This window comes from Dendropsophus ebraccatus, chromosome 11, assembly GCF_027789765.1.
Source record: "Dendropsophus ebraccatus isolate aDenEbr1 chromosome 11, aDenEbr1.pat, whole genome shotgun sequence".
Classification (NCBI taxonomy): Eukaryota; Metazoa; Chordata; class Amphibia; order Anura; family Hylidae; genus Dendropsophus; species Dendropsophus ebraccatus.
In genome coordinates, this window is record NC_091464.1 from 32,380,488 (window position 1) to 32,405,392 (window position 24,905).

General features: G+C 38.0%; 1 protein-coding gene across 3 annotated transcripts in view; it reads left to right on the forward strand.

Moving 5' to 3' along the window:
• NLGN4X (neuroligin 4 X-linked) overlaps positions 1 to 24,905 on the forward strand; it is a 246,498-nt gene that overhangs the window by 91,428 nt on the left and 130,165 nt on the right. For all 3 annotated transcript variants that reach the window (XM_069945079.1, XM_069945081.1, XM_069945080.1), the window contains exon 2: positions 9,919 to 10,659. In XM_069945079.1, the coding sequence (XP_069801180.1) occupies positions 10,188 to 10,659 (472 nt within the window). In that variant the 5' untranslated portion in view covers positions 9,919 to 10,187. The remainder of the gene's footprint in view (positions 1 to 9,918; positions 10,660 to 24,905) is intronic.

Consider the following 24,905-nt stretch of genomic DNA (forward strand, 5'->3'; position numbering starts at 1 on the left):
TCTTCTCCCGTGGAAGCTGTAGAGGGGAAACACACATTGGGGTTTGAGGTGGAATCCCCCTTGTCCGAAATATTACACCAGCAATTAGGCCAAGTTCACACAATGGGGGGCATTTATTAAGTCCGGCGTTTTTTACGCCGGGCGTAAAAATGTCCCCGCAGCTCCGGTGCTCATTGGATTTGTATAAAGGCGCATTGCCTCTACATAAATCCCGATTTCACTAAGCCTCTCCATGCGAAGATTTTGAAACCTATGCCAGCTCAGAGCTGGTGTAGATTTTAGTATAATTTTTCAACGCAAAAAATGATAAATGCAGCGGACCCAGAGTCCGCACCCCCCGTGCCGCCCCCTTCACGCCCCACTGGCAAAGGTGGCGTAAAGTGGCCAGAGGCAAATATTTTATTTGCAAAACGGCAATTTGCGAATAAAATAAAATCGTATCTGGACGTTTTACGCCAACAAATACAACTTTTTTGCTTGATAACTTTCCCCCAAAATATCTTTTTATTAAACAACGGCTGTTGCTGCAGATTTACAACAATGGTCGTTGTTTAATTACAGCAGCTAATCGCATCCCAGAATGGAATCCCGGCCATAGCGTATACACACTGTATACACTCCAGCCGGGATTCCATGCAGCCGCACTAAAAATTGCCATGTCACAGAATGACCACTGTTTTTTGCATTTTTCTTCTTTTCCTTAGCTCAGTTCCTCCATAATGTGATATTATTCTATACATCTTTATCAGTGCGTAATACAGAAGATATACTGGTAGTTTGATATATACTGTGTATAAATATAAATATATATATATATATATACTTTATAGCTATTGTAGGCACATTATACTGTATATGTTCAACATTATTCATACTGGGAGACCTGACTACTTACTGTATGTACCATGATTGTAGATTGTGTGGACCCTTTACCTGTAAATTCTGTTGTTTTTATGGGGATATGTTTAACCTCTTAAGGACAGAGCCTAAAATGGCCTTAATGACCAGGCCAACTTTCATTTTTACTGTTTTGTTTTTTTTCTCCTCACTTTTGCAAACATTGTAATGGCGCCTTTCAATTTACTGTACTATAAAATGAATGACAAACCCCCCAAAATATTATTAATGGGATGAAATTGGAAAATATTTCAATTCTGCAAATTGGGGGGGGGGGATTTCCATGTTGGACTTTATGGTAGAACTGACATAATATCTTTATTCTTTAGGTCAGTCTATGCATATTTTCATAGCTTTTCTAATGTTTTACTATTATTTAAATTGTAAATAGGTATGCTTACAATTGCCCTATTGCAATTCTTATAAAGCTTTAATTTCTTCATCTGTGGGTCTGTGTGGGATGCTATTTTTTGCGCCTTGATGTCTAGTTTTTATTTGTATCATATTTGTGTAGACGGGTCATATTGATTTTTATATTTTTTTTCCATATAAAATGTAATTTAAAAAAAATCAGCAAACCTGGAGGTTTTTTTTTTTCCCCATGTTTTATTTACGCTTTTCACTGTGCCATAACAATATTGTTTTATTTTAATGCATGCTAAGATATGACTATGTACACACAAGCTTATTGAGTTTAAAATGACGTCTCTCATTTTGCTGTTTTGCCACCCGTCAGTGTAATGGCGGCTGTTAGTACACTATTCTAGTTTAGGTGGACTAACTGGCCTTTAGGTGTGTCTTCAATAAAAAAAAAAAAAAAAGTTAATTGAATTTAATAGTAAGAACAGCGAATAAAACAAAAATCAGTGTGTGTTTGCAAAAGACGTCCGAAAAGGGTTGTCATGATCATTATTTTTATGTCCATGCAGCTGTCTGTCTTTTTATACACTGTGTGCATTGGATGTCTGACATTCCATTGACTTCAATGCATTGCATTAAAGTCAATTACATTGTGGCAATATCCTACGTCTACAGATGAGACTAGCATTATACAAGCAGTATACAGTACCTCCTGAAGTCAGAAAATTCAAAAAGGACCCCCGCAGCAACGCTGCATGGGTCAAAATCAGTAAGTGACAGGGGTGTCTCCATTCACTTACACCTAAATGTTGTTTTTGCCCTGTTAGCAGTCGGTCCTCACCCGCAATGAAGCGAGCTCAGCTCCTGAGCTCGCTTCATATTTCTACTACCTGGAAGGGTGTAAATTTATGCTCTAATGCACAAAAGTCAAGATTCCGAGGGTGTAAATGTATGACCTCAGTTGTTAGGGTAGAAACACACACACCCTATACGCAGCGTATTTACTGCTGCGATACGCAGCAAATACGCAGCAGTTACGCAGCAGAATAGATCTAAATAACTTCACCATCAAATCTGCTGCAGATCTGCTGCGTATCTGCTGCGTATATGGTGTGTGTGTTTGTACCCTTTAACTGATTTGCATTTTTGTTGGTGGGGGATACTGTAGGTGTAAGAATTTTTTTACTTCCTGGCTCTGTGTATGTATAGGGGAGAGGAAGGAGGAGGAAGCTGAAAGTGACATTAAGATCACATCCTGATCCATTATCAGTCCTTGGTACAGTCTTGAATGATCTTAGTGGCTGGGAAACAGGGACAGTTTTTTATGTTAAAATATAAGACAATGTAAAATATAAGACAGCATAATTCAGACACAGCTGAAGTAGTGAAAGAAAGCACATAGAACTCTCACCTGAGTAGGTTGTGCTGATGTATGGCACAACTCTTACTGATAGCATATGAATGAACCGCAGCCACTCCCAACTAATCCCCACAGGGATTAAAGACCGTCAGTACCCTCTTCCGCTCCAAGACGGGTAAAACAGATACAGGTTCAAGAGGTTTTAGTGATATAAAATATCATAACATTTATTAAAATAATTATGCCAGCTACATAACGCATTTCGAGACCAGACCAGTCTCTTTATCAAGTGTCTCATTAAACACGTTTTATATTATCAAACCCTCTTGCAAGAAGAATATGTGTCACATTTACTACAGATATGATCTTTCCTTTTTTCTGCCTAAATTCAATGGCCCAGATTTACTAAAAGTCTCTAATCTTGGCCTGATAATATTCAATTGCGCTAGAATTGTCAAAGTGTAACAGGCTGATTGATGAATCTGCAATATCTGTGCACCAAAATTGTGGTGCTTTTCTGGTGCATTTTGGCCTCATCATACCTTCATAAATCATAATCATAATCACACCTCTTTTACTTTTACATAAATTATGCCAGTTTTGTCAGACCAGGTAAAAACGTGGCTAAAAATTATAAAAAGAGTTAAAATAATGTGTTTGTTTTTTTGTACAAATTGCTATACAATTCTGGTGCATTTACAAGTTAAATCAAGGAAATTGATGCATGGAACAAGATTACTAGTACCTTACAGCAAAATGATGTTCGGCACCCAAAGTGTAAAAACTATTAAAATCTATGAAAGAAAATTTGGAATGATTTAGCTAATTTTTCTCGAAAGAAAAAAAGAAAAGTGTGACTTTTCTGTTGTATCTAAATCAAAAAAGCGATATGGTTTCTGTAAAACAAGATGGCCACTTAAAGGGAATCTGTCAGCTGCAATTGTTAAATAGCTATTAGGTCACAGACTTTTCATACCTTTCATATATCCATCTGTGCTTCCCCAGCAAAAAAAAAAAAGGCTTTTATTATAAAGTACAAAGAGTTAAAGAGGAGTTTCCAGACTCTTGAGGTACGGCAAGCTGTGACACCTACTTACATACCCCTCCAACACCTGAACCTGTTCGGGACTAAGCTTCCAGGTTTCCATGAAGCAGGGGAGCGGGGAGGAGGCATCCTCTATATTCTGCAGGCACAGATGGATATATGAAAGATACCATGTGTCTCCTTGACCTGACAGACATCTAACAGTGTCAGCAGTTCGGAGCATGAAATACAGCTGAGAGATTTCCTTTAACCTCTGTTATCTTTTATGAATATGATTTTTTTTTTCTTGTCAGCGAGACACCATGCAAAAAAGCGATAAATAGGTTTCACCCATCACTACCTATAAACGTTAACATTTGCATTCTATTTAAAAAAAGGAATTTCTTATGGTTGACAAAGGATGTCTGGCAGAAATCTGTCAAATAGATAATGGGATTTCAGTGATTCTCATTCTTTCATTTTGGATGTGAGAACTGCTGAACACTCTTGAACTATTAATCTTTGTATTTGGTGCACTGTAAGGGAGCATTAGAGAGAATGTGAGAATCATCTTATGTAACTATTCTTATAATAAAAAGTGTATATAATGTATAGATAAATTATTTAATGCAATTTTTTGTGTGCAAACTAATGCCAAGAAATAAATGAATAAAAAAAAAACACAATGACACAAAATGCTACAGTAATACATTAGTGTATTGTTATGGTATATTTACCTGGGCCATATCGTCCGGACATTCATTTATTACTATGGAATCACTCTGTATACACTCCAGACGGGATTCCTTGCTGCCGCACCACAGACTGAATAGCGGTCGCACAAGGCTGACAGAGCAGACAATGTAAAGTGCGGCTCTGGCCGCACTTTACATTGTCTACTATGTTTAATTGGAATGCGGGCATACCCGAACATGCCTGCATTCTAGTTAAAAAGAAATTAAGTTCATCTGGCTGGTACTGCAGTACCAGTCGGGATTAACTTTACTGACACCGGCCGTTTTGTGGCACGGCCGTGTCACAGAACGGCCGGTGTCATACATAGTGTGAACCTGACCTAAATTGGTACTAATAAATGACAGAATACAACATCAGATTTGTGAATCATGCAGCAGATTTGCTATGTGTCAATATACCCTTTAGTAAATATGTCAAACATCTTTTTTGTTTCTGGAAAAGTAGTAGATGACAATAATAACATATATTATGACTATTGAGGCAGCATTCTCTGCCCATTCGTCACTGCAGAGCATTGGGTAAATATTTATAAAAAGGTGGTCAGACAGTGCTGTAGTACTGCCCCAGTGCACCAATAATATTATAATGCTACCTTGTTGGAAAATTTAATTCACATTTTATGCTTACCTCTTTGCGCTCCCCCTGTGTCCCGTTGTAATGTCTCCTGTGTCCCCGGCTGAATGCAGCCACTGCTACTTCCAAGACAAACTTGTCTTATGAGTAATTGCCCACTTGGCCAATCACAGGCCACAGTGCTGTCCTGTCTCAGTCAGTGATTGACTGAGCGGGCTGTCACTCCCATGACGAGTACGTCTTGGATGGGGCAGTGGTAGGAGTCAGCAAGGACACTGCAACAGGACACCAGGGGATCACGGATAGGTAAACATTAAGGGGGGGGGGATTTATCAAGACCGGAATACTTGTATGCCAGTCTTAAATAAGCCCCCTTCCCCCCGATCAAATTTACACCTCTTAGTGAATCTGGCCAGCCATGGACCCAATCCTGAACCTGTTGGGTGTAGATTTGGATCATGATTTATGCCTTCAAGCAGGCGTAAATAATGATAAATGTGGTGCGGGGGAGGCCACGCCTCCTCCCCACCCTGCCGCACCCCCGAGCACCCCCAACTGCCCATCGTACGAATCGGGTGAACCTTTCATAAATTTCCCCCAAGATGTTTAATATTTTTTTCTACAGGGCAGCAATGTATATGTGTGTATGTATATATATATATATATATATATATATATATATATATATATATATATATATACATATATTTAAAAATTACACTGGATAACCTTGAGGATTTCATTAAACCGGCAGTGAGAAGAAAAGTAAGAAAACTACATTCTTTTTCATCCCCAAGGAAATATATCGGCAGGTTTTAACCTACTGTGAGCTTCTCTTTAAATGATAAATATAAAATAGATAAAAAAGAGATAGATAGATAGATAGATAGATTAGAAAAGTTGGGTTTGTGTTTACTGTTTATTTTGTACACAGTAATAACCCAAGAAATTAGAAGTTTTTTTTTCGGATTTGCTGTACAGGCATTTATGCTTCTTGTGTAGATGACGATAGATAGATAGATAGATAGATAGATAGATAGATAGATAGATAGATAGATAGATAGATAGATAGATAGATAGTGGCACCTTTACTTTGTTTGCATAACTAATTTATTGTGATGTATTTAAAATAAATGTACCCCTTCTACATGATCTACAGCCAGCTGAGCATGTGAAAAGCAAAGGATTCATTGCACCATCTGTTAAAATGATAGAAGTCCACATGCATCTTCGGATGTGCTGTGAAAACAGATGGAGCACTCAAAATAATCTGAACAGTAATCATTCTACACAGTGCCATTATAAGGCTCCTGATAAATATTTTTATTACATCAGGAAATCTGAGCGCAACATTGGTCCACTGCAAATTGGCAACAGTTATGTTGCCGACTATTTCAGAGAAGAACGTAAAATAACTAAGTATCCCTAATGCAATCCGTGTTTTGTTTTGGTCCCAGAACTATACTTGATATTTTACTAACCCCTAATGCTGAAACTGATGATAATGAACTGATAACCTTGCAGTGAGATGTGAGTTCTCTTTGCGGAAGATATAGTACTGCAAAGGAAAGCTTTGAAAATGATATAAAGGACTGCTGGAGAAAGGGAAGCTAGTATCCTTACTGTTAAACATTTTGAGTTATATAGTAAGTTTGAAGGTCACAGCAGAAGTAGTTGAACTACAGTGATAGATGTCTTAGTCAACACTGTGAGCCTAGCTGAGCTGCAATCATTTATGGGTAGAAACTCTGGTCTAGACATTGCTTCAAGTCTAATAAAAGGTACCAACGAACAAAGACTAAAGTAATAAAAAAGTAAATTGTAAATGTAAATGTATGATCATCTTTAGAATATTATTTATTATTACGTCATTTAATATTGACAAATGGCACTTTTTTAAGTTTCTTTTGTAAAAATAAAAATGTATTGGTAAACATTTTTCATTTCGATTTTAACCACCTTCTTAATTGGTGCCTGGATGTCCGGGTCAAATTAATGCAATGTACCTCCCCGCCTTCTAAGAGCCATAGCGCTTTTATTTTTCCACCTACAGGGCTGGTTGGGTGTCATTTTTTTGTGCCATGATATTTTTTATCTTTAGAATGGGCAAGGTGGTATTTTAAACTTTTATTGGGGGGAGTTTATAAGGATTTTTTAAATACTTTTATAAACTTTTTATTACACTTTCTTTTTTACACTCTTATTTTACAGTTAAACATACAATCATTAGATTGCATATACTGATCTATGGTATGCCATAGCGTAGCATAGATCAGTACTATCGGCGATCTGTCTGAGAGCAGAACGGAGGCAAGTGTTTTACCCCTGCCCGTCGGTACAAGCGATTGGCACAGCCATGCTGCGGGGGGTTCTGATCAGTCAGTGACAGGTCACTGATTGCCTTAAACAGCGCAATCGCTATACATTGCTGCCTTTCAATATCCTCGGCTCCGGACACACTGATGTTTGCAAAGCCGCTCACACTGCAGCCGTCCCGCACACATCTAAAGCCTCTCGCAGTCAGGAACATATATATAAATTCCTGCTGCACTGGCCATCTACAACAGAAACGTATATATATGTACTGTATTGCTGACATCAATGGGTTAATAAATAAGATAGAGAGTAATGTTCATAACATTGTCAACATTTTCATAAATCTATACTGTAGCAGAAACATCCATAGAGGTATAACTTTATTATTTTATTATTATTTATTATTATTTGTTGACATCATGCTATAGCCTGTTTTGCGGACATTATTTTGCAAAAAACAGACGTTATTTTTAGTTGTTCACACAAATTTTATGTCACCGTCCTTTCACCATTTACTGCTACATTTTTTACTACTAAATTCAACGGACCTTCAAAAAACAACAACGCCCAAAAGGGCCTGAACTAGAGTAATGTGCCAACGTCCGCCATTGTAATGTCAAGCACCAAAAACATCATTTGGTACTAGAACATAGCCACAAACTGACCCAACAAAACTCCGAAACTTATATCTCTGAAGATAGGCTGCAATATATTCCACTGTATAGACATTCAATAGGATATATTTTCTATTTGGTCCCACTTTACAAAACCATACCGTTTAATGCCCTTTTTTTTTTTTTCTTTTTTGCTGAACAACACACAGTTAAAAAAAATGGAATTAGGGTCTTATTAGACAATTAGACTTATTAAACAATTAGCAATTAAAGATAAACTATCGCAAACCGGGATTGTTAACGTTAACCCGAAATTGTTCACTATATTACACAGAATTATAGTCGTTAGTTACGTTATTTACGATAGCAAAAGAAGGAACAATTTGGAATTACACTGAACGAATAGTGAACGAATGTGGAACTACAGTGAAGGAATGTGGAATTGCAGCGAACGATTAACAATTATTTTAGAGTCAGATCGAAATGAGCGATCAACGACACACAATTTTTTAATTTTTTTTTATTTTCAATTGTTGCCAGCAATTACACAGGACGATTAGCGTTTAAATTTGAATGATATAACGATCTCCCTTATGTTGGGGAATGCAAGTTTTTACACGGGTCACGAGAGACTAAAAAATGTGGTTTTACTAAAAGATTAGCAAAAGAGGACACAATTAACTGGATTAATTTTTTTTTTTTTTTTTTTGAGGGGGGGTTGTAACTTTGAGTGATTTGTTGTGAATTCACCATTTTAAAACTATATTGTTTTATGATTTCATTTTACAGTAAATAAACTTCCCTGGGAAGGTTAGATAAATTATGCATTTATTATATGCTATCTTTTTACTCAATACTTTGTAACGAATAGATAACAACAAATAAATATGCATATAGTTCACTACTTAGTGTTGCATGCATTGGGAGGAAAATGCTTGCCAAGGGAAGCAACTGACATAATCTATGACAAATGTTAACTGCAGTTTTCTTGCTGTAGAGCATCCATCATTTTGACAGTAATTTGTGCACATGAGTTACCTGATCTGCACTGTCATTATTAAAATCAGCAGGCAAACCTACACTGTGTTTCAGGTTCACATTTTTTTTATTACCTAAAACAGATTATACCGCCAGCCTCCCATTGCACAATTATCTCTGGAGCATATAAATCAGTAAAATGTAAAATAAATTATACATATTTACATATAAAGAGACAGTATGTACACAACATAAGAAATACAGTTGGAAAATGCCACAATGCATGGCCAACCTAGTAGCACTCTGTATAGGTATGCTCTGTGTAACCACCTAGATGTCATAGTCACTGTTGAACGTGGCAACTAGGGAGTTAACTAGCAAGAATTAGCATTAGCTCTGATTCCAGCTTTTGCAGCAAGAGTTGTGTTGAATATTACAGCTTGGTCCTGCTGATGGTGACATAGACACAGTTCTTAAACCTGTTCCATTTTCACAAATTAAAGGGGTACCCCAGCAAAAAAAAAAAAAAAAAAACTTCTTTAAAATCAACTGGTGTCAGAAAGTGCCAGAGATTTGTACTTTTACTTATTTAAAAAAAAATCCCAAGTCTTCCAGTACTAATCAGCTGCTGCATGCCCTGCAGGAAGTGATGTAATCTTTCCAGTCTGACACAGTGCTTTCTGCTGCCACCTCTGTCTGTGACAGGAACTGCCCAGAGCAGTAGCAAACCCCATAGAAACCTCTCCTACTCTCCAGTCTGGAAAGAATAAACCACTTTCTGCAGGACCTATGGCAGCTGATAAGTACTGGAAGCAAGAAGTTAAAGGGTTTATCCAGGATTTTTTTTTTTAACTGGCTACTTTCTTTTAAAAGCTGTGATAAATTAATTTCCATATGAAAATTCATAAATGCATCTGTGTATATTGTCTTCTCAAATGAGTATTACAATACAAGATATGCTCACTATTATATTCTTAATATGTACAATTCAAATATCTATGGTATTAAGGATGTTTTTTTTTTTCTTGTTTGTTTTGTAGGTTGGCATGCTGAATATACAATGATTGAATGAAGCCTACGGACTGATATCGATATTTGGAATAGAATCCCACTGATTATTCCACCCACATGGAATGGGCTTTACAAAACCAGTAATCTGGATCTTACAGATGGAAGTTATGCAAATAAGGCAATAATTTTTGTGGTTTCTTTCAACTAGTGGAATTGCTTTATCCTGGCTGAAGTCATTCGTTTGCTGTTGTCCCTCTCTGTCCGGGAGCTATCACCTTTGCTGATGTTGATGTAAACAATGTCGAGACCAAAGGGATTACTATGGTTGCCTTTGATCTTCACTCCTGTCTGTGTCATAGTAAACTCAAACTTGCTTCTATGGATAACAGCATTTGCTGTAAGATTTACAATAATTGATGGCCAAGCACAGCATCCAATTGTACTTACAAACTACGGGAAGATACGTGGCACAAGAACATCCTTATCCATAGAAATTTTAGGACCTGTAGAGCAATATTTGGGAGTGCCCTATGCTGCACCGCCAACTGGAGAGAGACGCTTCCAACCACCTGAGCCACCTTCATCGTGGACTGATATTCGGAATGCCACCAACTTTGCTGCAGTGTGCCCACAATATTTGGATGAAAGATCGTTGCTAAATGATATGCTACCTGCATGGTTTACGGCCAATATAGATACAGTTGCGAGCTATGTGCAGGTTCAAAGTGAAGATTGCTTATACTTAAACATCTATGTGCCAACTGAAGATGGTAAGTCCAAAGCCACATGTTGTGTTAGCATGAACAGTGATCTATCTATTTCTCTATCTATCTAGAAATCTCAGGAAAGATAAACATTACGGTATTGCATTTTGTACTTTTGAGAACTTTTACTACGTAGTTAGCTACAGAATAGTTGCGACATTAGCGTTACCTGGTTTAGAAGCAGAATGAAAAATGTTCTTCATATTTTATTCTATTTTCTTTATTGCAGCACTCTTTAAGAATTTGATTTTTATTTAATCATCAGACTTGAATTGAAAGAAAAGATCACTTTAGCCATCTTTGCATTCACGTTTAAAAGCTTATATATTTTAATCTATATGTTGCTATACATTAAAGAAGTGGTTACTTATTTACCTATTTGGAGGTGTACAGTAATGTCCGTCAGTGTGGAATTATGGGGGGATGAAACCCCAAGGGCCCCATAAGGTAGAATGCCCTTATCTCTGAAGTGAAGGGTCATGGTCATCTGGAATGCTTCTCAGTGGCTGCTTATATGCTGTTGTGCCATATACTGTAGAGGCGTGTAATAAAACGAAAATACCAGTGAAATGTACCAAAACCCCATTGTTGTTTACTATCACCCTTCTTGTCAGACAAACTGTTATTAGTTTTTTTTTTTTCTTCTATTCTTTATTCTTTATTTGCAGACATTGTTCCAGTGTCCTATGGTATGCCTTTACATGTTTATACTGTATACAGTATGTTTGTATGTTTTGCTGCAGTTTCTGAGGGGCTATAGCAACATGAGGGCAGGGAACTATACATCTGGGTGCCATGTCATTGTCAGATAAAAAGCAGTGCAGAAAGCCCCACAGAAAGCTGAACTGTTGAGCTGAGAAGGGAAAATCTGACATGAGTGGTCCTGGCTTGTGTGTGATAAGAGTAGTGATAGCTGGAGTATTGAGTGTCTGTAGTTAACAAGAGAAGGAAAGTTATGGATGTGAAGAGCTTGGGATGCGAAGTGGGTTGTAGAGAGATTGGGTTGTAAGATTCCAAACAGTGTCAATAAATGTAAAGGTGGGGCCGTTAACTGCACAGAGTGGAACTGGAAGAGATCATGGCCAAAACAATTCTGGGACAATGGTAGATCATCCAGATTATTAGAGACAATCTCGAGAGGCCTTATGCTAAACTGATGCATCAATCGATAGTAGCGCATCCTGAAGCCGGTCACACACACATGCAGAGACTGTAGCCTTAGTACAGTACATTGTGTTGACTGCACAGTGTTACATGCTAGAGCAGGGACAACAGGTATAAGAGACTGTGAGCTGTAAATCCATAGTGCTAAAAAATTAGTTAAAAATGTATTTGGTGCATCAGAACTTTAAAAGGCGGGAACATAAAGAAGGGGGCAAATATATGGGGAAGCTGGAATGGAGGGGGGCAACTCTAGAAAATAGAAGGGAAGAGGAAAAGAAGTATACCGACTACTTCTCCACTAAGCATGGGCTACTCCAGAACTATTTTAGGTTGTAGAGTGTGCAGTAGTCACCAACTCATGGAAACCTCTATAGGTGGCCCAAGGAGACCATATAGCTGAAAACCTATGCCTTGTATTTGTTTCCTAATGTGATATCTCCTCCATTCTGTGTAGTTGATCAAGCCTCAACTTCCTTTCTTCTAATGTGGGAATGTTGTTTTTTTTTTTTTAATCATCAGGTAGAGTTATGTATACCCTAAGCTATATATTTTATAGGACTTTGATTTTTACTTTTACACAATATTTTTTCTCTTGTTTACAGATCTATTTTCATTTTATAAATGCCAAATGTTTTAAAGTACCTCATTGTGCAGCCCTGATACATTGTCATCCGGTGCACAGGCCATAAATCCAGAACCTATAAACCCAGTTATGTTTTCATTTAGAAGTCAAAGTAGACACCCAACACTTAAGAAAATAAAATCCTTTTCTTTATTGCGGATCCATTAAAACATTTACAAGCATAGGTTTAATGCATGTCCATGCTCACATGCATCAACATGCATCCAACGCTAACAGAATGCGTGAGGCAGGGCTAGGTGCCTAGACTATTAGCGCCTTCTTCAGTTTGGTATTTGTATATGATTTTGTATTCCGGGCATGTTGCTAATAGCACTTTGACTTTGCAATTATGTTGGGGGAGCCATATGTTATGGCATAAAGGTCCATTTGGCACTAGGGAGTAAAGATGAGCGAGCTGGGCTGAGGTTTGGATTCGTAAAAACCCAAACCATCGTCATTTGAATCTTGCTGTCTGCCTGCTCCATGGGGAAGGTGGAGACAGCTCAAGTCCTGCCTGGAAAACATGGCAACAGCATAGGTCATAGGCTGTTTTCCTGTTTTTCAGGTGATAATCGGGCTGTCTCCACCATCCCCACAGCCCGGGAAGATAGCGCAATTCAAATGCTGATGGTTTGGGTTTGAACAAACCCGAACCTCAGCCTGGCTCACTCATCTCTACTAGAGAGACATGTATCATGGTCTCTCCCGTTTGAACTATCTGTAGACAGTTGTGTTTTTTAAGTCTGTTAATCTAATTAAGATTGCCTTATTTTTTTATTATGGCTTGGATGTGCAAGCCTTTATTAGTCCCAGGTTCTTTTCATTTGTTGTGTTAGGCCATGTTAATACAATGTATGTTTAGCATAAATCATGGCTGTTGTTGCAATTTGCAATTATTGTATTTCAATTAATGGAATCCCGGCCGGAGCATATGCACACGCATCCGAACTCCAGAAATGAAGATCATCCAACCTGTACTGCAGTACTGGCCAGGACGATCTAAAGCCACACCGGCCGTTCTGTGATCTGGCCGGGTCACAGAACAGCCGATGTTATATGCAGTGGGAAAATGGCCTTATACTGTATTTTTCAGGATCATGGATGCATCTAGGTGGATCTTCAAATCTCAATGAAAGCCAAGATAAAAAGTTTGACCCCAACTAGGGTCTTTGTGAAGTATATTTGACAAAGACCTCAGTTGGGGTCAAAACATCGTATCTGAAAGCTTGACCTTCATTAAAATTTGAAGATTCACCTGTGGATGCTGTTGAACTTCCTTTGTACAGGTTATCTGAACACACTTGGGGATTGTGGATATACCAGTGTGCATCCTTACTCCACAAGCATACTAAGGGGCAATTGGTGCTGCTGACTCTTTCCATTACTCAAGCCTTGATGTCTCTGACATGTCAAAAGTTATTTTTTTTTTAAACAGTAACACTTCAAATAATATCTTAGATAGACAGTATATTGTACAATACATATTTTTCTATTTGCCAGCAGCTAAATGTTGAGAATATAGGAAAAATGTAATGGATTATTTCTTTCACCCCATCTGTGCTATTAACAACATTGACAGCGTGCCTATATTTTGACCATACCAGTTTATGTGAATTGCTAGCTATGGACACATCATATAATTGAAAAGAAAAAGTGACAGTTTTCTGTTTACAAACTCTAGATAGAAACAATAAAAACAGTAAGGGGTAGGCAAAGGCTGGCAAGTGTTGTCCATACAATCTGATTAAACACATTACGTATCCTTACATGACAGCTCTTTGACAGAAGAAGCTTGGTTGTTATGGAGACCGACCATGATATTTGCTTTTCATGTCAAAGGTCTGAATGTGACTCAATGAGTTAAATTCACATTATCAGTTCTTTTGGAATACAAAGCCTAAGAACTTCATTATGTACCCTTTGTACTTGCTAAACATTTTGGTAGTTTTTATTCTTAATTTTGCACTAATCATTCAACTAATAATTAACATGAATAAAGATAATTGATGAATGGCCTGATTTAGCTATGATATTTTATTTTGTGCTATAGCTAAGAAAGCACAATTATAATTTTGGTAATTTTCAGGACCAGAAGTCAAGGAAATTACGGATATTTTAATGAAAATTGTTTTATTTTTCAAAAGCATTGAAAGATCTGCCACTCACACTATTGTCAGCAAATGATAAGACATTTGAGGCTTCATGCAGCGCACTGTGTGGATTTGTATACTTTTTTGAGAAGATCTGTATTTTTTTTTTTACTTATTCTTACCAAGTAGCATTTGTTCTAGCAGTTAATAAAATATTGTCTCAGGCAGGGTTCACATAACGAAAGACACCGGCCGTTCTGTGACACGGTCATGTCACAGAACATCCGGTGTCAGTGGCCATAACTGTAGTACTGGCCGGATGAACTTCCTTTCTTTTGAATTGGAATGAGGGGACATACAGGTGTGCCTGCAATCCAATTCACCATAGCCGACAATTTAAAGTGCGACCAGAGCTGCACTTTACATTGTCTGCTCTGTCAGTCTTGTGCAGCCGCTATTCAGTGAATAGCAGCTGCACGAAACTGACATGTAAGTTTTTTTTGCGGCCGCAAGGAATCCTGGCTAGAGTGTATAATATGTGTATACATTTTGGCCTGAGATTCCATAGACTTCAATGCAAAGTATATTTTCAATTAATCACAGTCGTGATTAATTGAAAATATACATTGTGTGAACTTAGGATCATACAGAATGTCACAATATTTTCTTTATTATTTTTTATTCTGATAGATTTATATAGATTTAAACCCGAAAAAAAAAAAAAAAAAAGCTTGGTATACTTCTCTACAGAAGTTAATGCATAAAGAATCAACACAAGGTCCTTAAGAAGTCTATGTTAAATTTTAACGAAGCCATGAGTGTCCATATGATGGTGGATGCTGGATGATACTTACGCAAACTTATGGTGACATAAAATGAGGTAGACTTCATAAAATTCCCACTTTTTTGGTGTCTAATGCTCTAATTACAGTTGCATTTTTTTCTTCTATCTTGCTATACCCAATAGTTCCTGAGATATAGGGATTTTTATTTTTGGCTTTGTGTACTTTTCACTGAATTTTCAGATTGGTGGGAATTTTTATTACAAAATTAGGCATGTAACCTAGCAATGCAAGTTTTCTCATCACTACCAAGAACACTCTTCCCTGAGACAGTGTCATGGGCAATGATTAGCTGAGTGGACTATTGCCCTTGTCTCGATTTATACCAAAGCTTGGTTTGTGAAGCTTGGTTTGTTCATCTCAAATTAAAAACCTAAGAAAACAAAGACACCTTTGATAAAGGTATTTTGGCAAGGTGCAATAGACACATAAGCTTATGGTGCCGAAAACAGCACCTACCCAAAGGAGAAGACAATATTACATTTACATACAGTATATTGCACAAATAACTATAATAATAATAATAATAATAATAATAATAATAATAATAATAATACACCAACAGGAACAGTTGTAATGTGTTGAATACTAAATAGATGGCCAAAAGAATCTCAATGAAGGAGGGCTGGATGGCAATTAAATGATTAATTACTGTAATGACATGATGCAGTACTGCAAGGAAATGATTCATTACTGCAATTAAATAATGCAATAACGCAATCAAAATGCACATGTGAACAAAGCCTTAGGGCCCAGAAGATCAATTAAGACTTTAGTTAATGTAATGAGTGGAAAACAGATCGTATAGGCCTAGGAAAGCTTATTTACTGGTTAATCAGCCTAAGCAAAATGGCCAGCGATCAGCTGATGAATGAGCTTATTTGTTGGCTGATTGAATTTTATTGGGCATCCATACAAAGTATCATCTGCTGCACATCTCCCTAACTAAACAGGGGATATGCGGCCAATAACAATGCATTTAAATGGCCACACAAACAATCCATCAATCGTTCATGCAGCCTGTCTGTACGATTAATCAAGCCTTGTAAAGGCTCAGCAAACAAGGGGGGATGAGTAAAAGGGCCCTAAGGGGTTTGGAAGAGCTTTAGTCTGGAGATAGTTGATTAGTTCTGAGGAGAAAACATGTTCCAGGAGTTTAAAGATTGAGGGGAAATTGAAGAAAGGTACAAAAACATGCTGAAATGAGAATGGAAAGATAATATAGGAAAGAGAAAGGTTAAATATATTAGGTGTGTAAGAACATCCACAACGATAAAGTGAAGAAAGTTCAGAGTATGGAGTCACTAATGCAGGTAGTAGAGTGGACAGAAGAGAGGAGTCTGCATACATTTACTTCTAATACTGGATTACATGGTGAGGCTATGTTCCCACTTCATAATAATAGCGGAAAACATCCATCTTGTTAATTAGATGGCTGCCATCATGATCATTATTAGCAGGAGGAGGTCGGCACTCCGATGATAGGTGGTGCCTGGGTTAGGATCTGGAACATCAAAAGGAAAATCCCGGCACTTTCCAATTTCTGCAAAGTGGTTTATTTTACAGGTGCATATACAGACAGACGGGTAAGGACGCGTTTCGGCGTAGAGCCTTTCTCAACAAGTCTATCTCAAGTTATGCTAGTCACAAATTTATACATGTGGTGGACACTCCAATATGGTGTCACAACAGCTGAAAGTAATGTATCTCCTCCGACGTCATCACAGCGGGCCCAGACCGATAGACAGCTGATCTACCACATGACCTCACAAAGTAAACAACAAGACTCAAGGATCAGCTGATCGCTGTGTCATCTTTGTAGGCATTGCTATTTAGTCAGCTGTACAGGAGGCGTGGATCGGCGATCGGTCAACCCAGAGGATGTAGGTTAACAGTCAGCTGTATACATACAATATTACATGTGGCTAAAGCAAATAGACTATAGACTAAACAGCTGGAAAAATTACAAATACAATACAAACGAACTAAACAACAATAATCATAATATCACATAAATAGTAATAAACCCTCAATATCCTACATTAACCTTCTACTGTCTCCTTATTTCCATTACTTTCCAAGAGGCCTATCTAGAAAAGACATAGAGTGTAAACATTAGTTAAGAGCAGAGATATCAAAGATAGTCATGGTACAAAAAATTATTAAAGATGAACATGGTGCATAAATTACATATATATTACATAAATACATAAATACATAAATACAGCCTAAGTGAGCGTAGATAAGTCATAGCCTCTATTGAGACCCATAGGCTCCAGAGTTTGGAGCGTATGGATCCAAAACGCTTCCCTGCGGCGCAATAATAATTAAGGGCCAGTTCACTTGCGACAGTAAAAATGTAATTTACATCATTATATGCCCTTGCGGTAAATTTTATGTCTTCGAGACCATACAGTCTATAAAAGACAGAATATCTAAACATAAATCGACCATCAGGTGCGGTAACTGGCTCCTACCAATACCCCATCATTTTAAGGAAGCGCATCACAACATTGCACAATTGCGTTATCAAGTCATAGAAAAAGTACAGATACCAAGACGGGGTGGTAAAATCAAAAAATTATTGCGCCGCAGGGAAGCGTTTTGGATCCATACGCTCCAAACTCTGGAGCCTATGGGTCTCAATAGAGACTATGACTTATCTACGCTCACTTAGGCTGTATTTATGTAATATATATGTAATTTATGCACCATGTTCATCTTTGATAATTTTTTGTACCATGACTATCTTTGATATCTCTGCTCTTAACTAATGTTTACACTCTATGGGGGAGATTTATCAAACATGGTGTAAAGTTAAACTGGCTCAGTTGCCCCTAGCAACCAATCAGATTCCACCTTTCATTCCTCACAGACTCTTTATAAAAAGAAAGGTGGAATCTGATTGGTTGCTATGGGCGACTAAGCCAGTTTCACTGTACACCATGTTTGATAAATCTCCCTCTATGTCTTTTCTAGATAGGCCTCTTGGAAAGTAATGGAAATAACGAGACAGTAGAAGGTTAATGTAGGATATTGAGGGTTTATTACTATTTATGTGATATTACGATTATTGTTGTTTAGTTCATTTGTATTGTATTTGTAATTTGTCCAGCTGTTTAGTCTATAGTCTATTTGCTTTAGCCACATGTAATATTGTATGTATACAGCTGACTGTTAACCTACATCCTCTGGGTTGACCGATCAAAGATGACACGGCGATCAGCTGATCCTTGAGTCTTGTTTACTTTGTGAGGTCATGTGGTAGATCAGCTGTCTATCGGTCTGGGCCCGCTGTGATGACGTCGGAGGAGATACATTACTTTCAGCTGTTGTGACACCATATTGGAGCGTCCACCACATGTATAAATTTGTGACTAGCATAACTTGAGATAGACTTGTTGAGAAAGGCTCTACGCCGAAACGCGTCCTTACCCGTCTCTCTGTATATGCACTTGTAAAATAAACCACTTTGCAGAAGTTGGCGAGTGCCAGGATTTTCCTTTTGATGTTCCAGATCATGATCATTATTAGCGTCCGTCTATGTTATGAGACGTTATGTTATGTCTTCCCTTATATTTTTCCAAAATGGTAACGTACCCTGAAAGTCAAGAGCAAATTTGAGAGGGGATGGGATAAATGTTACCTGGAGGTTATTTCATAACAGATTTTGTGAATTTTAAGCTTAAATTAGCTGACCATAAAGAGAATTGTGATAAGTGATTGTACCTATAGACTAATGGCTCTATTACATGGAGTGATAATCGGCTGAATCAGGTGGATTTTCGCTCTGTTTAATAGAGACAATGATCAGCCAATGAAATGTTCAGTAGCTGATTGTTTCTTTAGGTCCAGACCTAAACTAATTGTCCACAGACCGCACATGGCTACGTGTAATAGTGATGCATGGCTGATGGCTAACAATTAAATGAACTGTTCATACTCCACTCTTCCGGTCTCCTCCTGCCTTCTGCTTTCTTCCCGGCACCACGCGCTGCAGCTTCTCTGAGCTGACAGGCTAGGACCACTACTGCCAGTGCACGGTGATTGGAAGAGAGCAGAAAGCAGGAGAAGACCAGGAGCGTGGAGAGGTCATGTATGAACAGTTTAAGGCAAGGGCTGCATGGACATCGCTAATGATGTCTGTGCAGCCCTTACTAAATGATAATTGAGCCATGTAATAGGCCCAGTAAATGAGCGCCGATCTAGCAGATTTAGCATTTGCTAAGTGGATGCCCAAACACTCAGTGCATCTAAGCCTGTAACATCTACACATCTTTTATAGACTGTACTGTACTACAAAGCTAAGTGTCATCTGCAAAGATAAAAAAAACTTGCTGTTAATTCAATCAACAATATTGTTAATAAACAAATCGAACAGAAGGGGGCCCTGACACTTGGGATACACCACGTTTAACCAGGGATCACTCAGAGTAGGAATCATTTACCACCACTCTCTGGGTACAAACATTGAGCCAGTTAGTAAGCCAGTTACAGACTAAACTTTCAAAACCCATAGACCTTAGTTTATCCATCAGACACTGAGGGACAGTGTAAAATGCTTTTGCAAAATCCAGGTACACTATATCCTCAGCCACTCTTCTATCCAGGCTTTTACTCACCTCCTAATATTGGGTTGGATTGACAACTTATGTCCTTAGTAAAACCATGCTGGTTATCAATTACAATACTATTACCCAATATATATTCCTGGATGTAGTCCCTTATAAGCCCCTCAAATAGTTTCCCCACAATGGACGTTAAGATTACTGTTTTTTTTATTAAAGAGGTAGTTCAGAATATAAAATTTTCTTTCAAATCAACTGGTGTCAAAAAGTGAAAGATATTTGGCACTATATTTGGCCACCAGCCCTTTATTGTGAATTTTTTGATGCTTTTATTACCTTTTTACAGGTAAACCCTGATTAAACCCTTAACCCCTTAGCAACCCATGACGTACCTGGTATGTCATGGTGCCGCGGGGGGTGTTCAGAGGGGGGTCCCTCCGGGACCCCACTCTGAACGGCACCGATCCCGGCTGCAATCTGCAGCCGGGCAGTGCCTCTAATTAAGCACTTCAATGCAGCTGTCAAACCTGACAGCTGCATTGCAGTGCTTTGTACTGCACGTCCCTGGTGTCTAGTGGGAAGGATCTCCCCCCGCGATGCGAACGCGGGGGGGAGATCCGTCCTTCTGCCCTGCCGGGCCTCAGTGTCGGAGTGACGCTGATCCCGGCTTGGCAATAGATTGCTGTGGCCTGCAGCAGGCCATAGCAATCTATCACCGATTACAATGATTTTTGCTGTGTATATACACAGCATTGATCTCTATGAGAGATCAGTGCTGTCTATATACAATTCCCCCAGGGGGGCTTCTGGTTTATGTAAAAAAAAGTAAAAATGTGTTTTTAATAATTAAAAATCCCCTCCCCCCAAAAAAGTCCAAATCACCCCCCTTTTCCCATTTTATAAATATAAATTAATAAATAAACAAATAAATAAACATATTTGGTATCGCCGCGCACGTAATCGCCCGAACTATTAATTAATCACATTCCTGATCTCGCACGGTAAACGGCATCAGCGCCAAAAATTCCAAAGTGCAAAATTGCGCATTTTTGGTCGCATCAAATCCAGAAAAAATGTAATAAAAAGCGATCAAAAGTTGTATTTGCGCAATCAAGGTACCGATAGAAAGAACGCATCATGGTGCAAAAAATGACTCCTTACACAGCCCCATAGACCAAAGGATAAAAGTGCTATAAGCATGGGAATGGAGCGATTTTAAGGAACATATATTTGTTAACAATGGTTTGAATTTTTTACAGGCCATCACATAATATAAAAGTTATACATGTTACATATCATTTAATCGTAACAACTTGAGGAACATGCATAACAAGTCAGTTTTACCATAGGGCGAACGGCGTAAATGCAAAACTCCCCGAAATCAAAACAAATTAGTTTTTTTTTTTTCAATTTGACAGCGCAAATGATTTTTTTTCCGGTTTCGCAGCATATGTTATGGAAAAATAATGCATGTCATTACAAAGTACAATTGGGTTCACAAAAAATAAGCGCTCATATAAGTCTCTAGGGGAAAAAATGCAAGCGCTATGGACTTTTAAACATACAATGGAAAAAGCAAAAGCGCAAAAAACGAAAATTGGCTTTGACCTTAAGGGGTTAAAGACCAAGGGCAAAAATGTACGCCCTTGCGTCGTTAAGGGTGTTCAGAGAAGGGCCGCACGGCGACCCCGCTCTGAACCGATCGCTGTGCCCACTAATTAGCCTTTTAAATGCCCCCCATACGTGACACGATCATGGAGGAGCGATTCCCGCATCTGTACCGGGCCGAGGTCTGTGCCGTATTGGCGCTGATCCCGCCTCAGCAATGTATTGCTCTCGGCTGCAACAGCTGAGAGCAATAGAACACAGATCTCATTGATCTATGCAGTAGATACTGCATAGATCTCAATGAGAGATCAGAGTAGTGATACTAGAAGTCCCCTAGGGGGACTTCTAGTATGTGTGTAAAAAAAAAATCTATTAACAAAAAATCCCCTTCCTTAATAAAAGTTTGAATCACCCCCCTTTCCCCATTTTATAAATAAATAAAGATATTTGGTATCGCCGTGTGGGTAATCGCCCAAACTATCAATTTATTTCATTTCTGATATCTCACAGTAAATGGCGTAAATGCAAAAGAAATTCCAAAGTGCAAAATTGCACATTTTTGGTCGCATCAAATCCAGAAAAATTGTAATAAAAAGCGTTCAAAAAGTCATATGCATATGCGCAATTAAGGTACCGATAGAAAGTAAAGATCATGGCACAAAAAAAGACACCTCACGTGGCCCTATAGACTAAAAGATAAAAGCACTATAAGGCTAGGTTCACACTGCGTTTTCAGCATCCGTTTAACGCATCCGTTTTTTGCAAAAAACGCATGAAAAACGGATTGCAAAAAACGGATTCATTTGTGTGCATCCGTTTTTCCATTGACTTCCATTATAAAAAAAAACGGATCCGTTTTTTTTGGCGGACCAAAACGGACCAAAAAACGTTGCTGACCCTATTTTTCTGGACGTTAAAAAAAACGGATCCGTTAAACGGATGCTGAAAACGCAGTGTGAACCTAGCCTAAGCATAGTAATAGAGCAATTTTAAGGAACATTTATTTTTTAAAAAAGGTTTTAATTTTTCAAAATCCACAAAAAAAAAAAAAAAAGTTACACAGGTTACATATCGTTGTAATCATAACAACTTGAGGAACATATATAACAAGTCATTTTTACCCTAGGGCAAACAGCGTAAACCTAGGGCGCATAGCTGAAGCAAAGCATATACTGCTTAATGGGAGAAAAAAATCCAGCACTCACCATTTAAATGTCTTCCAAAACTTTATTGTATCATAAATTGCAGAGAAGGGAAAAGGTAGATCAGTGGAGGTGCATCACCTAGGACAACTATTTTAGGAAATTTCCCGAAATAGCTGTCCTAGCCATACAGTAACTTGCATGGTCCCCTCCTTGCAAGTTACTGTCTAATACAACAGCAATGAATCACACACCACCGATTTTCATGCAATTATACCTTTATCCAACCTGGAACACAAGGTACAAAAACAAAATCATCTATATTCATAGATTCATATACTGGTATCTAGACTTTATGAGCACTAGTCTTGGGTGAATACATTTTTTGTGCCTTGTGTCTTTTTTAAGATAGGATAAAGGTATAATTGCAGGAAAATCGGTAGTGTGTGATTCATTGCTGTTGGACTTCTACAAGGTTGACAAGCCCTCGTTCTCATCCATACAGGGGGGAAAGCAGCATTATCATTTTAAGCTAAAATACAATAAAGTTTCGGAAGACATTCAACTGGTGAGTGCTGGATTTTTTTCTCCCATTACACATTCTTTAAAAAGCTATAATTATCATCATTTAAAGGTTATGTCATATACAGGTTTTTTACTAAAGCTCTATTACATGTATTGTTATATTTTACTATACTATATGTTTTACATTTTACTTTATATGATATTAAATTTTAAACTATAATTTGACTTGTATAGATATATTCTATGATCTGCAACTCTGGTTCATATTGTATTAACTATAAAGAGTAATCTTGAGAGCCTGCTATTTTATTTTGGTTCACAATAATAGAACTAATGATGAAGATTCAGGTACTAGTTTTAACCCTGAACAATAAAAAGCCTATACCGGGGCAAAAACCATTCTAGAAAATGGATGTTGTTTTGTCTTTTGGAACACACAGTCCATGTGAACTATTTTGTCGCCATTCCATCATTTTAACAAATATAGACACAGGATTTTATGGCCTTAAAGTTAATCTAACTGGTGTCAAGTATGTCAGTTCGCTCATAAGTCCTTACTTATCTAATAATGTTACCTGCTTGTAGACTGCATTAAGTGTGACAGGAATTACAATATATGTAAAACAGAATGCATACAATGGAAAATGGAAAACTAATAGCAGGTTGGAAGCATCTAGTTTGCTGTTATGTCCCTATAGCCCACAGGGCGCTGAGGATGAAGGTAATATTTTAACCTTGATCCTTGTGGGCTTTTTAGGGAACTTTGAAGTTTATTAGCTGTGTAAATAAGGTGGTTTGGTGCAGTAGGGGTGGGATTGCCGCCTTCAGTGCACTGATTTGCCCCAGTTGGCCAACTTTACCTAATGAGTTTCTAAATGGCACTCTGCAGTGATGAGCGCTAGTGATGAGCGAACGTGTTTGTAAATGTTCGTCTGAACATGACCCTAATTGTTCTTGTTTGCCAATCACAAACTATTTGTTTAATGATTGGAATGGTTATCTCAATAATTTTCAAACATATTCAAACTTGCGAACGCACGCAACTGTGTAATTTACGCTTTGCGCCTCATAATCTGTACACATGTGCGTAACTCTATACTGAAATGTACACAATCTGGACGCAAATGAATAAAAAGGAAATGTGTGACCAACTGAGTAATTTACGCTTTCCACCTCATAATATGTACGCATGGGCTTAGAGCAAAACGTACACTTCTTTTGTATGTTTGTTATTTGTTCGTGAATGTTCATCAAACACGAGCATGAACCGATCACAATCTTTTTTTCTTTTTTTTTTTTTTTAGGAGGGATAGGACCAGTGCAGGTGTTCCTTTCCTCAGTGCTCCAAACCACCTTATTCACATATCTAATAAACTACAAAGTTCCCCAAAACTTACCTTTATCCTCAGTGTCCCGTGTGCAATAGGGACATATCAGCAGGTTAGATGTGTCTAACCTTCTCATAGTTTCTTTTAACAATACCTCAGATTACAATCAGAAGACAAGGTCAGGATTGTAGAATTCATTGAAGATAGATTTAGTCAACTAGTCTTCAATCACTCAGCTCGGCTAAACACTTTTTATTGGTACATTTAGGAAATCTAAATGTCAGGAAGGTCAAAGGGCAGGTGAAGCCCTGCACTGGCCCCGCTGTCCCTGCCTACTTACCACAATCTTCCCTAGACAGCAGC